Source organism: Anopheles coustani, chromosome 2 (assembly GCF_943734705.1).
Source record: "Anopheles coustani chromosome 2, idAnoCousDA_361_x.2, whole genome shotgun sequence".
In the NCBI taxonomy this organism is placed as follows: Eukaryota; Metazoa; Arthropoda; class Insecta; order Diptera; family Culicidae; genus Anopheles; species Anopheles coustani.
Genome location: NC_071289.1, coordinates 34,909,873 through 34,926,493, shown reverse-complemented (window position 1 = coordinate 34,926,493; position 16,621 = coordinate 34,909,873). Strand labels below are relative to the sequence as shown.

The 16,621-nt window shown below is 45.6% G+C and overlaps 1 protein-coding gene across 1 annotated transcript; it reads right to left on the bottom strand.

Moving 5' to 3' along the window:
* Nucleotides 1–15,931: 15,931 nt before the first annotated feature.
* Nucleotides 15,932–16,600, bottom strand: LOC131263459 (thioredoxin-like protein 4A). Its single transcript, XM_058265659.1, has 2 exons — nt 16,424–16,600; nt 15,932–16,348 (listed from the first exon to the last, which is right to left on the bottom strand). Exons 1-2 carry the CDS (start codon nt 16,499–16,501, stop codon nt 15,998–16,000), a joined length of 429 nt encoding a protein of 142 aa, XP_058121642.1. The 5' UTR covers nt 16,502–16,600; the 3' UTR covers nt 15,932–15,997.
* Nucleotides 16,601–16,621: the final 21 nt, after the last annotated feature.

Genomic DNA, 16,621 nt, shown 5'->3' with positions numbered 1-16,621 from the left:
GACAATTTCCATGAATTGTCTTGCTCATAGGATTATTTTTACGAGAACATAAGAAAACCCAAACCTATCTTATCGATAATCAGCTTGCACAAAAAACCCTTCCATTGCCGGGAGAGCCAGCGGAAAGGTTCGCTAAGGCTTCATTTCACTTGATCCTGTCGACGGTTTCCGTCCCAGTGTCCCCGAATAGGGAAAATGGCTACATAATACACAATAAAATCATCGATACTATTCAACAGGGAATGCTATTTCTAAATTTGTATTTATGTAGTCACGATGTCGTTGTTTGTCGCATTTTCTTTTCAATCTAAAAAATGTCTGTCCCTCGTGAAAGCATGCCCTTCCTGCGGGCAACAACCACAACGCTCGATGGATGTGCATAAAAAAATATCCGCTACCTCGTTGCGGTATGAAAATTGCGTTGATCCCCTTGAGAGGTATTGTCCATTTTCCGTCGTTTCCAACGTCGGCATGTTTTCCAATTTCCAAAAAAAAAAAATCAATAGTACGGTTTGTTTAGGATCCCTCGGCGGCCTGGGAGCAGTTGCGAACGATGCAAATGATTTTATTTATTGCACCCCCACTGATGATAGGATTGGGAAGGCCATATCGGCAGGCATATGCCACCGTATGTCAAGAAACAACATTCCTATCGTTAGTTAATTATTCACTATATATTGCTTCCAGTTTGTCAGGTGATAAAAAAAACGGAATGTAAAAGGTTTGTCCAATTCGTTTCCCCGTAATCCGGGATCAAGATCACTATCGGTCGTCACGTCCTCCTGGGAAAGTACTGCTTGATGTTCGGAGGGTAGATCCAATTTAAAATACTTCCCTGCACCTCGGACGTGCCTCCCCCATGCCACCAAAATGATGATGATGCTCCGGGGTTTCCTTTTCAGGAGAACTTCAACGTATCCGAAGGAAGGATTCAAAGCGCAGAAAAAACTGTTATCTCTTGAAACCATTCTATCTTTTCCATAAGCTCTCGAAACTATACAATATGCACCGCTTAGGGCATGTTCCAGCGTACCATCCGGAGCCACGCGCCACGGTGAATGCGGGTGTGCGAATTATTCAGATGAAATAAATTTCCACCAGACATTTAGTGCCCTATTACCATAGAAAGTGAACGGATCACGAATCGAATTTCGATCCCGTTTCTCGGGCAAAAGGAACCCATACGTCCGTATCGAGGCAGTGGAACAGAAACAAGATGATGGTGTTCTTTTTCCTCATTCTACCACTTTCCCATAAATTGATCCGATATCGATGAAATAGATAAGTTTCACAGTTTGCCATTCATGGAAGAGATCAAACATTACAATTCATTTTGATTAGTTTCCTCATGATAATATTTCCTTTCATACGATTACAACTCCTTTTGGGATGCAAATTGACTGGATAAGTTTATCCAAAAGAGAAATGGAAAATAATATTGTCAAAAGAAAATTGGCATCAATACCATTCTTTTTTTTTATAGGAATAAAAATGATACATAAATCTACTGAGAAGCGTATTCTGAATATCGTTATTTATTTTGATTTCAAAAGCCTGCTATCATTTAACACTTCAGCAAACAGAAATGAAAACTGCACCAGCATCTTTTGCATTGCTCTCTTTCTGCTAATCGTTTCTCTGCTACAGCTAACAGCAGTACATTTGTAGATTCTTGTAATGTCGCATGTCCACAAGTTGTCTTGCAATGTCGCAGTCCAACACAAACAAACTAACCTATCAAATGAAATGCAGAACACGCAACGCCGAACTTGAAAGTGTTTTAGTAAACAGCAGTAGTCTTTGCAGCGGGTGCACGGAATATTGCCAAGTGCACTCTGCTCTATCTGCAATCAGATGATTCTCTACAATAGCCAGAAGTTGATAAACAAACGCAACGGCCGTGAAAGAAAACTAGAGAACCTAAGCTTCATGAAAGTTTCACTTCTGATTGAGGTTTTGTAATTGCTCATAAACACAATTAAACCAAAGCAAATTTGCATTAAATTGAACTAGAAGCAAAACTTCTAGACCTGTCTCAGTCCATTATGCTACAGGGTATCCAATATGGTTATGTTAATCTTGAGTGGGGTTTATTTTTTATATCAACCCCGAGATTATTCTAGTTTGGATAGAGTTTCACCGCCATTATTCTTCTTTTATGCTTCGAAACTATGGACCCTCCGAGCGTTTGCCTTCTACTTATAATTGCCTTTCGAGGCTCTCCTCTCCGCTCCCCCTCGTGTCGTTGGCTCCCACAAAAACCCTTCTCCGTTTAGCCACTCCGGGGGTTATCCCGCCGGTTACTATTCGCCGGCTTTAATAACAGCTCATCTTTAATGCTTGCGATAATCCAACCCTCTTTCCGTCCGGGAAGCGGGAATGCTTTGTAGCTCCCGGGCGCACCCCCACTGGGAGGGAATGGAAATCCGGGAAAACCATTACAAGATACACACTTTCTTCTTGTCCGATGGTGACGATCTGATCTTTGCACCGTCTCGCACCCCGTCCTTCGGGTGGAAAGCAGCCCATGGGGCGGTCTGCGATACTGTCTGACCCGCTTAGGCTCTGCTGTCCCTTTCACACACCCCCCCCCCTTTCCCCCACTTTTTTCCCCGCCCATACCGACGTCGTCCTACCTTGGATACTAATTAATGCCGGTACCCGTACATGGATTTAATTAACATCGAAACTCACTCCCCCTAATGCCATTACCCCAATGTCGGTAGATGGGCCGGTAAAGGAGGGTGGTGGTGATGGTGCGGGAGGGATTGGGGGTAGGCATTAAACCTCCAGCGAAGAGGAGGCCCATCCGAATGTACCGAAAAACCGATATTATCCAGTGTGGAATAAAATATTCACAAGCTTCCTGCCGACAAACGTCCATCCAAAGTGCAAAGCCCAAGGTTAAAGGTCGGCCAGGGTCCCAGGAAACCCAACCGGTAGGCGAAGGGGCGAAAGGCCTGTGTATATGGATATGTGTGGATTAGCTCCCTGTTTTTGCTCCCTTCCGCCCGTCCGGTCGCTTCATTTCCTGCCGCCCGACCTCAGTCGCTCTCTCTCTCTCTCTTGAGGCCTCGAATTATGTTCAGATTTCAGCCGTAAAGTGAACCGGTTCAAAACGGGCGGAAGGGAAAGATTCCAAGGCAGGCCAGTGGGGGTAAAGCATTAAAATGAAAACGGCAAACGTGGTGCTTGTGTGTAAACGACCAGAATCATTTACATACACCCAGCTGCACACGGGCGGCAAACAGAACGCTGGAAATTCCTGGTCTGCCGATGCCATCGTCGGCAATCTGGAAATTTTCCACCAGATGGTTCGGCCGGTGCTCATCGCGTTCGCTTTCCTCTGCCCCGTGAAACGCAGTGCACCAGCAACTATCTCTCCCCATTGTGAGGGCCGGCGCGGAGCACAACTCTTCGCAATCACCAGTTGCTTGTGCGGGATGCTTCACGTGGTGGAAAACTCCCTTGAAAAGGAGCAGAAACGCCGGTGCACCAGTTGGCAGAAATTATGATTTTCCCTAGGTTCGGTTTTTCACCGTTCAGATACATCACGGTTGGAATAAATTCAGAACGGTTCGCAAAAAAAAGCGAATCCATTTGCAAGCCGCATTTTTAATGCTCTCCAAAATGGAAGAAGAGTTCCGAGGCATTCAATATTGTTCAACTCGGTGCAATTACTTGAGGTTCATTATCTGAATTAAACTACTGCCAGAAGCATAACGAATCTCAATGCGAATTTACCGACGTGAATTTCCTTTCCTCCTTTGAGAGTGAACCATAAAGAAGAAACAAGTCAAGGCGATGCCAGAAGTAAAAAATCAAAAACCGATGAAGTATGGTGGAAATTTTCCCAGGTAGAATAAATTAGGTCGCACATGTCGATCACAACCGCGAAGGCATTAGAAAGCACCACCGGATGGTTGGAAAATCGTAACACGGATAAAGTGGGTGCCCATTTGCGCATGCAGACCATAATCCCGAAACACATCACGAGGCCGACGAGGCACTTTGAGCAGACTCCGCCAGGTGGCACCACCGTTTCCTCCAAACCCGGCAAAGATCGATACGGTGGAAACCGAGTGTCCTGGTCCGGTCGGAAAACGGGAAAAGAGGGGATCTCTTAACGTTTCATCGAGTCCGTGAGCAGCGTGTGCTTTAAAGGTTTCCCCCTGCGCTCCTTCTACTGCGTATGTTTTTGCGCGCGCGTGTGTGTGTGTATATGCGCAAGGCAAGCTATATTTCAAGATGTGTACTGGTTTTCCTTCCTGGGAAGATCAGCTGCACGCCACCCTTCCTAAGCATCGCATGATTCACACATCGCAGCTTCCGAAAAGACTAGGCTTTTCCGAGAGGAACGAACGCCTTGTGCTTGTTCTGGAGATTGCTTTCATTCCCATCACCTACCAAAGACGAAGTATTTTCCCACCATCATGCGAAAAATATTCAGGTGTGCCTATTTGTATTTTCTTTTCGCTGTTTCAACGTTATATTTTCCACATGTTCACGCCACTTTTGGGTTTTCGGTAGACTTTTCCTCTTTGTCACAGCTCACTGCCTACTAGACACCGCACTTTTCCGCTTCCTCTCACTCGCTCGGGCACCATTTTCACCGGTCCACACTGTCACTTTCGCACACCCACTCTCTCACTCAGCTCACCGGGAATCGATTCGGCGAATGCAACAGTTACTCACATTACTCACTGCCGTGGTCGTCGCCGCCTGCTTAGCGTTCCGTTTCCATCACCGTCGCCGTCTTTGTTTGCTTACCTTTTTTTTTGTGCGCCATAGAAAAACTTCAAAAGAAAATCTCGTGGGGAAAAACAGCACAGCGGAAAAAGAAAACGGAAAGAAAAACAAAACTCCGTTGCGTAAGGCGGGAGCGTACAAAAAAAACCATCATAGTTCGAGGAAAACCTTTGGCAGGGGTTTTCCAAAGATAGGAAAACACAAACCTCCCCTCTCGGGTTGGCCACCACCTTTCTTTCCTACCACCTCCCTTTTGCCCAGTCACGTCTCTCATCCCGTCCAACATTCCCGGACCACGTTGACCACGACGTACGTCGATTACGGGAGGAAAATATTGAAAACGTTTTCCACCGAGCGACAGCGCAGAAAAAGGACGACCACTCGCTTCCCTTGGCGATAAGTATCGTATCGGTTTTTGGTGGAAAATTTGCTTCATTTTTTTTTATATTTCTCCTTTGCAGTGGAATGAAAATTAATATCAACCATAAATTGATGAGTTTTATGACCACTGTCCGCGAGCTGAGCTGGTTCCGCCGTTCAGTTTTCCATTCCTTGCTCAGCCCGCTCACGCTGTTGATCTCTGTTCCTCGCTCCCTCTTTTCCCTTACCTCACCCGGTTTTCATCTCCCTGGTGAACGATTTTCATGGCGCTCGCGCTGGAGAAAGGCAAATTGAAACCGTCATAGTTTATTAAGAAATTTACTTCCAGTGCCGAATGATTATTATGAGGTTTTTCTCTTTCGGTTGATTTTACGGTCACCCCGCGGCTTTTCCACCCACCGTGGGGTGTTTCGTGGTACTGGAAGCAGTTGCAAAAATTCGTCCGTCCCTCTGTTCGGTCCATCGACGCCTCGGTTACGGTTGGGCTTCGGAGCAGGGTAATAAACTGGCAACAAGTGCCAACTTGCAGACGTTCTTTCCTCCCGTACCCACCAATTCCCCAAAGACCAGACCCATTTTTCCCGTACCTGCAGACAGCAAATTTCCTTCCAATCCCTCGGAAAGCTATCTTCTACATACACACCGTGGAAAGTGTCAACTGTTGAGAAACCCATACGCCGCTTCGATACTAGCTTAGCATCTCTCTCCCGACCCCTCTCCCTCTCTTCCTTGCTTTTTCTCCCCACTCTCTCATACACACCCGTCCCGTCGAGCTAGTTTAATGCATTTTTAATGAAAATTGATCCCTTCTGGTATGGTACTAACTATTGGTAGCTCCTATCGATGCGTTCGGGTGGTCTCTCGACCTGGATGAGGTCGGTCCTGCTGGCTTTCTGCTGCCTCGATGTCTGGACCTTCCTGTTGAGCCGTTGGTTTCGGTCGAATTCACACTTATTTCGCAACCTTTTACGCACGGATTCACGGCTCCACCAATCTCGATTTTCACTGCACTCGACTTTTATTTCCAATTTATATCATTAATTTTTTGTGCACGGGTGCAGATTCACAATGCCACTACAGAGTGGACACACACACACACGCAACACACTCACCTACACAGGCACAAACACAGACACACACTCGCTCACACACACACACACACTAGCCCGCGCATACACAAACGCGTACACTTCCTCTGGGTCAAGTCTCCTCGAAAGGACGACTTCTTTTTTTTATATATTCCGATTTCACAACGGTGTGTAGTACGGGAAATAAATCACACAACTTCCGCATTCAGCGATGCGCAATTATTACCATAAATAAAATTTTGCCTTCTTCTGCCTACGGTTGCGGGCCGCTGCACAAATGCTTGCTTTTCATCTTCACACGCTTGTGCTCAATTTATTTTGATTAACACTAACCACTTTACTGAAGGCATTATTCACCTCCGCACGCACCTTCCACACTGCCGCTGATATGCTGTGACGAGTATCGACGCACAACTCCTTCAGTTACTACAACGTATCCTTCATGCTGTTGTGGTGGGCAGAAAAGAACAGAAACTTTTTTTTTTATTAAATCAAAATCGACTGTTTCGAAGCTTTGGATGTGTAATAAATATGGTTTCTAAGTTTGAAAATAATTTTGTTTAAATTATATTACATAATCTTTCTGATAGCCGGTTGGCAAAAGCATACATGTTGCTATACAAATGTGATCTTTTAAAATGCAGGCAGTTTTCTATCAATTTTACTCTTTAGTTAAATAATTTTCGACGCACTCTACTCAGCTTATCTGTTTTTCAAACACACGTCCACGAAACTGTAGCCCAACGAAATGAATCACTAGACATATTATACACGCCTTAAATATATTTTGCAAATCACTAGAGGACCTTCTGGTTGGGAAATGGCGTGAAAATTTCCAGAATTTTCAAACTCCACCGATTTTCCTCCATGCAGTCACCAATTGCACCGTGACACTGTGCGCACAGACACGTCAGTAATACATCACCTTCGACACCTGCCACAATCGACGTGGGTCGAGACCGTTACACCTACGCTCACATTTTCACGATTTTCCCAACTGCACCGTTGGGTTTCGTTGGTTCTGTTTTCCAGCATCATGGCGAACTAACTCACGCACGCAAATTTAACTTTACGGAATCTTCTAATGGTGGTAACGTCCAAACAGTCCACTTTAGGTGCTTTGACTTTCTGCCTCAATCCCCATTCCCGGATTCACTTCCTCCCACCCTCCTTCTAATCCTTCCTGCAAGCACCTTCAACTGTGGACCCCTGCGAAAAACGGCCTGTTGATGCTGTTCCTTCCCTCCTTCCCTCCTTCCCTCCTTCCGTTATTGCTGCCCCTTTGCTGGCTGGTATGAGTGAGGAAAATTTACGGAAAAACCGAAAGCGGATGGTGTGATGTTGGCCATACAAAAATTCTAAAGAAACTGAGCACGCTGGGGTCCCGCAGCAGAACGTATCGCCAGGCAGCAGCACTGCACAGCACAGCATTCGCCAGATACCTTTGGCTCCACACCACACGCGCGAAGTCGCAGAACGAAACCGACGGTCGGCTCGGGTTTCCCGATGCGACCGACCGCGTTCGGGACTCACCACCGGGCTGGCAGAATCAACAGCCGTTCGGTGGTGAGTTTGCGCAACTGCTTTCGGAGATGAGAGTTTCGAAAGTAGCGCGAGCGAGCCGTCCCGGAGGCTGCTGAGTGAGGAGGGATTTTTCGAAGGAAGCAATCAAAATGGAATGCTCTTGCTTATCTCTTGGGTAGACGATGTATTTGAATGTTATCTACCGGACATTTGAAGGAAAATAATGTACTACACAGGAATGAGTTGCTGAGGAAACTAATTTGTAAATTTCTTAATTGTTCATTAAATAAATATTCAATTTGTACAAACGCTCTTTTAGGTAAAAAAAAAGAAAGCTTGACGTTTGGCGGGAAATAAGATAATCTTAACGTCCAGTCCAACTTTCACTCATTGATTTAGAAACCTCTCAGTCGCCTTTGCAGCTCCTTTTAAACTCCTCGCAAAGGATACGGAGTGCTTACAAACGTCCGCTCTTTCGAACAATTTTTTCCCTCTCCCTATCGAACTCATTCTCATCAGAACAGATCCACAGAAGCTCCTGCTACTCGTTCAGAACGCAATGTTGACCGGGATCTCGGGATAGAATTTTTCCCGCCTGGGAAAACCCTCCCGCTGCTAAAGCCTAACTGTTCTCGTGCGGAAACAAGGGACTCCAGCCAGCAAAGTTTCTCACCATCCTCGCTAGAACGCCCAAAACACCGGGAACGTGAGCAGTTCCGACTCGGGACATCACGCATGAGGGTGGATTAAAGTTTCCATCTTCTACCGTTGGAGGCTGTTGGCTTCTAACCCCCGTTCTTCCCTTTTTTTTTTGGTGCAGAGCTCGCGCTGCAAACGGTCGGTGAAGGTCAATGTAGTAATTTTAACTCCTACGCAATGGAAGGTAGTCGTCTACATTAAGCTCGAGGGTGAAGTAGCCGCCTCTGACCCGCACCGACCGATTTTTCGACCGTCAGCCGAGCCAGTTATTGACCTAATAACGGCCCACTGTTGGCTAAATGAAGGCACCGACAAAAAAAACACACACACACACACACACAAAAAGGGACAAGTACATTGGCTTCCGAACGGAACGGTTAAATGGTAATGGAAGTGGTACTAACACGTCGGTTTCGGGGACCGAAAAGTAAAAAAGGCAAATAAAAACAGCATCCTGCAAGGGATTACAACGCCAAGGGAAGCAGCATGCCAGAAGAGGGAAAAGAAAACACTAATTTTCTATCATGCCAAAAGGAAAAGAGGGGACGAAAAATAAACGCACACGCTAAACTAATTGCGATAATTAATTTTTACTGCACTTGCCGGTGGAGCCTCGTTCGGGGTTGTTTATCGGCCGCCAAGGGGACGAACAGTGCCCCACGGGAAAGGGGATGCCTAATGTCTTTTTCCCATCGTTGGCGAACGAGGTTGGTGGTTGGTGTAATGGGTTTCAAATCTTTCCCGACCGATGGTGAAGGTGTGAAAAGACTGCTTCTTCGAAGGAACGAACCTCTAAGGGAAAGTTTAATTAAGGGGAACGGTTTAAATAGCTTGTGTTCAAGAGAAAATGTGTAGCTACGAACAAGTCCTTTTTGTACAGCAAAGAAATTACAATGGATTATGGCTTCAAAACTTCTTACATATCGTTAAACAAAGGAGCAAAGTCGAACGAACAACAACCCTTCAATCACATGAGCGTTTCTTCATTTCCAATACGATTCGATTTTCCCGGAAATCGGCAAAAGAAAAAAAAAGAACCAAATCAATCCGTGGATCGCGGAAAATGTCAACATCAGAAACCGTTCGAACGCGGTACGCAAACGCATAAGCATAACGAATATTTAATCGGTCCAATCTCGTACGCTCAATATCTAATCACAATCCCATCCAATCGCATCGCGTTCCACTTGGGCCCGGAACGAGTTCTGCGTCGGAATACAATCCTTGTACCCCCTGTCATCTCTCTCCCTGCCGCTTGTTTGCCTTTCCATACACTGCAGGGAATGGGAACGCCATCATTTCGTGAAAGGTTTCCGACAACTGACTTTCGCAGCTTCGTTTATGGAGTCCGACCGACGCAATCGGGCGCGGAAAGCACGTCACGTTGATTCATAAAAAGGCTTTACAGGAGTATTTCCCAGTATTTTTTTGTTCTGATAACGAATCTCAAGCACTACCACCCAATCAGACATCCTGATTGCGACCGCGATTCGTGAAGCACGAAGAGTTTTCGAAACGACACGTCCGTTGATTGCCGACCGATATCTGACCGTACCGAGGTTCGGACCGTTTTCCAACCCACCTTTATGGTGGGGGCCTTTTATCGATCTGCGGCACTGCCTTGTATCGATTTCGAGCGTAAATGGTGTTGACTGAGGTGCATTTAAGGACCCTCGCCGGAAGAACCGCTCCCCGGAACGGGGCAAACAAATGAAGCACGTCTTTCCAATCGCTCATGGTGTGAACAGTGCGTGTGTGTCGTTGGGCAAACAGGACTCTTGGAAGCAGGAAAAAGCGGGGGAAAACGTACCTCAAGAAGTGCGAACATACGGGACGAAACTTCAATCACTTAAGAGCTTTCCCAGTCATTATGCCTAAGTAAACAGGCCCGGTGACGGGGGATTGGGGAGCAAAGGAAGAGTATGTAAACAAGTGTCCCTTCACTGGCCCACGGTCCTGTCATCCTTATCATGTCCCCACTCTACTGTACGCTTCACTTGTTTGATGTTTTCCAGCGCCATCATCTTCGTCTTCGTCGAGTGGCAGCTTTTTCCCGATAGCTTTTCTCGTAAGAGTATCCATTTTATGAGCCGCTTCTTACAAGGCACGCCTAATTTCTCCCCACAAGTCCTTCATTAGACCGTGTGTCGGTCCGTTGGCCATCATCTGAACCAACCAACCAACCACACACATACCACACACCTCGCGACCTCATTCCGGACCCCATTTCGGTAGCCGTTCGTACATCTTAATCAGATGGCTTGGCTTCGGAGGCAAAAGAAACGTCTACCGGTGGCGGACGGATTTCTACACGTGCCACACGCTGCCTCCTAATTGCCGTGTAAGGAAAGCTGAGGCAAGAGAAAGACAAGGAACGAAATTGTACGGAAGATGGTTGGGCGTTGGGAAGCTTGGGCTCGCTTGGAAGAGGTGTTAAGTAGCAACACAGTAATTACATTCACCCTCAGTACGGGAAAAGCCGGACGAGCAGGTACAGGGGAGGAGGGTGGAAAACTCATGGCCATGCTCGAACGTTTCCATTCCGCACGAACGTGCAACAAGTTCCGGAAAGCCGAACAAGGCAGCTTTTTGTCGGAGGAAGCTCGAAGCTGAAAGTGCTCCGGTTGAAGGTTGGTTTATGGTTATGCACTTTTAGCGATATTTGCTCGATCAATCTAGATTAGCCAATCGTTATTGGATGCATGATTAGTTGGCGTGAACAATAAAGAAAGTCATCATATGAAGGAGCGTGAAGAGAGTCAATATTTTTGACTATCTGCTGGCCTTCTGCAGGACGACGAAGATGTTTATCTTTATCTATACGATAAGTTATATCGAGTCTTGATTTTTATGCATTTTATTCTTCCATATCGTTTTACTAAGCAATTCTAATTAACATTCACATATAAAGTCTGGTATAAAAATTGATAGTTGAAGATACCAACGGAAAAAATAATCTTAAAAAACTAGTTTTTGTATTGGAAAAGATACGTAAGTTTAAGAAAGTTGTAATGAGTATGTGTTTTGCTGTAGATTTTTCAGCTAGTTTTAGAGAAAAAGCCTGATTCTCGCTCATTTCTCAGTCTTAATTCATTTTGCTAATTTAACAAAGTGTATCAGCAGAAAATAAAATATTGTTACTATTGAATAAACCAATTTTTGATTATTTTGATTTAAAATTACTTTACTTTAAATACACTGGCGCCAAGCGCAGGTTACCAAAAATGGCACCATTCGAAGAACCCACCACCACAGTAACACACCTACATCAACCTATAGATGGTATGTTCTTTGATAAAACCATTAAAGGAAGTTTGCGGCACTTCTTTGTTCGACCGCACCCGACTTACGGGTACTTCCTCAACTTGTTTCTTATAAGCCTCGGCTTGCTACTCTACACAGCCATGATGTTCGAGCGTGGGACCAAACTCGTTCGTTGTTTTTTGGCCGGCGCTTCTAATCCTTCCTCTCCCACCGAAAATAGCAGACGAGTTCGTTGTGCTTTCGGGAGCTCGCTTCCGGTTGCTCTTCTCCGGATTTACGGTCGTGGGCTGCATGTGAAACCCGAACCTGTTGAGGGCTGTCTGGGGGCCTTCGCTAACACGAAAAAGAAAGGAAAGTAAACGAACACTTCCACTAAGCCTTCCAACTCAAGCTCCCGCACTCCAGCAGACCATGCCCGTGGTCGATAATTCTTGTTTTGCTATCTTGTCTTTTCCTCCATCTGACCCTTTTTTGTGGGTGCTTAATTTAAAGTTGCGAAGGCACACAAGCTGCTTGCGGCGATGATGAACACATACTCTTATCAAAAATTACCTCACACGACACTGGGATGAGGTCTTCTTGGTGGAGTTGACTTTTCTTTCCGCAAAGTTCGGTTGACACACGCTGTGTTCCACGCGTCGTTGGTCGTAATGCCTTAAAGTAACAGCCCTACTTATTGGGTGCCATGAGTTGCTCTAATGAAAGAATCCTGTACCAGCCCGTCTGGAGTACATTTTCATACAGGTACAAATTAGGCAGCATGTTTCTTGCCTACCGGCAAGCATTTGTTCTGGTTTAAATGGCGTGATGTGTGGAGAACAGTGTTCCCAGTATGAACTTATTTAAACTCTCATTTAAACAAACGTAAACTTATTTGTTATTGGGAAACTCTTTTTCTGTTCAAAATACACCATTTAAATAAAGTGACTTTTTTTACGTAGTCTTTCAAATTCAAATCTGATTTTTTTAAATCATAAATAATTTTTCCTGCATACAATTTAATTTTTTGTAAAATTTGTTCTACTCTCACCACGACAACTTCTCCAAAAGTCATACTTCTTATAATGCAATATATTTTCAAACAAAGTACGATTTTAAAGAATAGAAATACTGAAAACAAATTCTAAAGGAATATAAATATTTGAGAGAAGTCTTGTCTGAAACAAGTAATTTAAAAATGTAGCTTGAAAGCTAACAATATTGAGTAACTTAAAATCGAGAAATGTTAAGCTATATAAACTGATAAAACAAGCGTGATTTAATATTTGATGCTAGAAAATAATCAATAAAAGGAGTATGCAAACAAAGGATTCGATCGAAGGTTCTTAAATCAAGTTTCAGAATTAAGCGTATCCCCACTGAACCAACACAAAACATGGCTCGCGCGCTCGTCCAACAGATTGTCCGCAGGACAGAAATGTTACTTCCTTATCACGGCGACCATGATTCCAATCAAACCGCCATCATTCCTGCGCAAGGGGGCCAATTGTTTGCCAAAACAATAAAATATTGAAACGAGCCGACAAGTCGGGCGTTGGACGTTCGGCTTTGGGAGTTTTGCATGCTTGCGCGAGGCAAGCAGAAGCACAAGAAGTGCGGCTTTTCCACGAGCATGACTCGCGGGTAGTCGTTTCCGTGATACGGTTGGTTTGTTGAGGTTTTCCGAAGGAGACAGGAAAAAAAACACGCCAAATAAAATCGCAACCAAGTGGAGGGGGGCCATTATTTGTTCAATCGAGTGAGAAACGGAGAATAAAATCATTGATCGCATCGTTAGCTACTAGCGAACGGTTTCCCGATGGTCTTGAAGGGTGTGTTTTTCATGCAACTTTACAAGTTTGGTTGTTTTTTTGTTGTTTTCCTGTTCCATTCGGAAGTGTGTGTGTGTTTTTTTTCAACTCTGCCATTCACGAGATAAATCGTTGGCAAGGATGGATATGGATGTGCGGAACGTGACACACAATGCATACGTTCGGTAGCTGAACGTGTCCTTGTAATACTTCACCTTTGCTATATGCACACGCGTCACCATGCTTTCTCACATTTCAGTTCCCTCGCCCGTGCGCTTCTCGTACACGACATAAATCGAAACGTACGCCGTTAAATTCTGTCTCCCGCGTCAAATCTCCGCTTTCCCCACTCACCCCCTTCTTAGTTATTGCTGGAGGGAAAAAGGATTGCAATGGAACGGCAAAAGAAACGGCAAAATAGGGAAAAAAAAGTGGAACCCTCTTTTTGAGCCCGGGAAAATGCGGAGTTTTACAACCACCATGTGTGCATGTGTTGATGGTCGTCTTCAATCGACCTCGACTAACTCGCAGGATGCTAAAAACCCTTCCCCAACTCCATCCCACCCCCCACCATCGTCTTCCATTTTCATCATCATCAACGGGTTTTGAACCGCCACGTGTTGGTGGAGGCGCCAAGTCACGGTTGCAAATGATAAATATTGATTTTGCCCCCGGACGGCCTGCAGGTAAATGAGTTTCCGCGGGGAGTTTCCACGGCAGGAGCGGAAGGCGATGATGATAAGGGGGATAAGGTTCCGTTTCGCTTCTTTTTTTTTGGCATCTCAATTCTATGGCGTTTCCTGTCGATTCCGACTGTTCGACGGTAGGAATTGTTAAAGCTGTTCTGGTGGTGGCTTCTTGCGTACTGCAACACCTCTACCGATGACGTGCCCCTGGTGTACTAGGGATTGAAACCGGCCCCGGTTTCCCATTTTATCAGCTGTTCAGCGGTGCGGAAGAATGGAAACTCCACCGGCTGGGGAGAACTTTAAATCGATCACCCGACCGAACGGTTTTGAAGGATTCCCTGGTCGAAGGGAAAGCGTGGGAGGGCACAGGGGGTGTCACTTTAGGAGTTGTGTTCGCATTGCGGTATCATCTGCTGGTGGCGGTGGTCTCTTCTGCCTACCCTACGGTGTATTCATTATTCATGGCGAAAATTGCACAAAAGCCATGACATGATTATTTAACTAATGTCATACTTTGTGTCAGCGTCGTGTGGAGGATGGGCGGATCCGCTTGCCTGCAGGTTTGGAGCTCACGTTCGGGGTCATGGCACACAATGCCACCGCGTTCGTACGACTGCATCAAGGGAGGATGTATGTATGTACGAACCACCTGCGGGTGGTGCTGCACATACACAATCATTTGTGCTGGAGTTTCGCGAACCCCCCTCGTCACCTTCCAACGGAGCGGTTGTGGTTGGTCTCATCGTTCCGTTGTGCCACCGGCTCTCCCTAGCCCTCCCTGGCCAGGAGTCGCACAAGTCAGCAGGGTGAGAAAGCCGGTTTTCCAACTTCCGTTCTGGTGCTTCTGCCAACGCTCGTTCTCGTGGCACGTTGTCGTAAATTGAAACGTCTTCCTGCACAGACAGCCGACCCGGTTCCAACCCGTTCCAGCTGTTAGTGTCGGGGTTGAGCTCACGGAAGCTACCGACCGTGGGAAGCAAGTTTTTCGCAAGTTTGCCCGAGCGAACAAATCAAGAACGAAGAAATGAAACGGATCCCCGGGTGAGTGGAGCGTGTGCGTGCCACGTCTCCCTAGAGTGAGCGAGCCTGACATCCGCATCCCAGCAGCGAACGATTGAATAAGCTGCTCCCGGGGCTCTCCCGTTGCTCGGGCACACGGTGGTGTGTCCCATCATCCATCCTGCTCGATGATTATTTTCCCCTAAATTATTCATCCTTCAGCTCGGGAGTGTGTGAGTTTGGCCCCGAACAGGATGGCGGTGGTAGATGATGGGACGAGGGTGCTTTGTGATTCCCATGAATTTCTTAATTTTCGACTTTTCTTTTGGCGGGGGAAACAGAATGGAACGTAAACGGCAGCATCAGAGAGATGCCCTCGAACGAGTATCACCAGAAGTTGGTTCTATGCATGGTCGTGAAAGGTTTTAATAGGCACGCGTTTAATGGGTAGCGAAGGAAGTTGTAACGGCTTCCCGCTCTTGACTACCTTATGAATTAATACGGAAGTTGCATTTATTGGGCTTCGCGGACTTTTTGATGACAACGCAAACTAGAAGCCGGACTCCGTTGTCCTGAATGGGTTGTTCGTGGGACGGATTCAGTGAAGTATGTTAAAAAAAATTATTAAATCAAGTTAAGTTTTTAGAAGACGCTTAGGGGTTACCTATGGATATTGATTTGAAAAATGATAGTTATACTATAAAAGGAAAAAATCGGACAAAGTTTCAATTATCAAAATGCGTTTAAAGTAGTTTAAATTAAATATCAATCTTATTGGTAGCGTAATTCTATACTTTACAACACAGTCCACATGCTAGTATCGGTACTTCGTGGAGTAATCTTTCGGTGATACCACTAAACCTCGACCCTTTCTCGCCCCACGGTACACCGTCTCGACGATATCGATCATCTCCTGTTTGTCCTCGAGAGGCCAGTTGATTTTGTTGTTGTTACCCGTCCCCAAATCGATCATGATGTGTTTATTGCGGAAGAAGAACATCACCGTGCAGGGGTCGTACAATTCGTACATCTTGTTGAAATCCGGAACCTTCGTAATGTCCACCAGATAGATGACGGCAAAGTTTTTTACCTTCTCCGCAATGTTGTACAGCACCTCGTCCATCTTCATGCAGGTCGGGTCCCAATCGTGCCCGAAACGGATGACCTAAAGCCGGGGAGGAAAGGGGACTTCAGCATGTTTTGCGATGCTCAATTTGTGTTCCAGAAATTTCTCACTCACCACAACTCGGTCCTCCTCGGAGAGTATTGCCTGGTCCACCTGCCATCCATTGTGTAAATGTGCTAACATATACGACATTTTGCTTTTGTAGTATTAAACTGATCGTGCAAGTGAAAATAGTTCTATAACAATTAATATAAATTAAAAAAGCCGATCGGTTCGCAAGAGAAGCGCGTTATTTAGAAAGTATGTAAACAA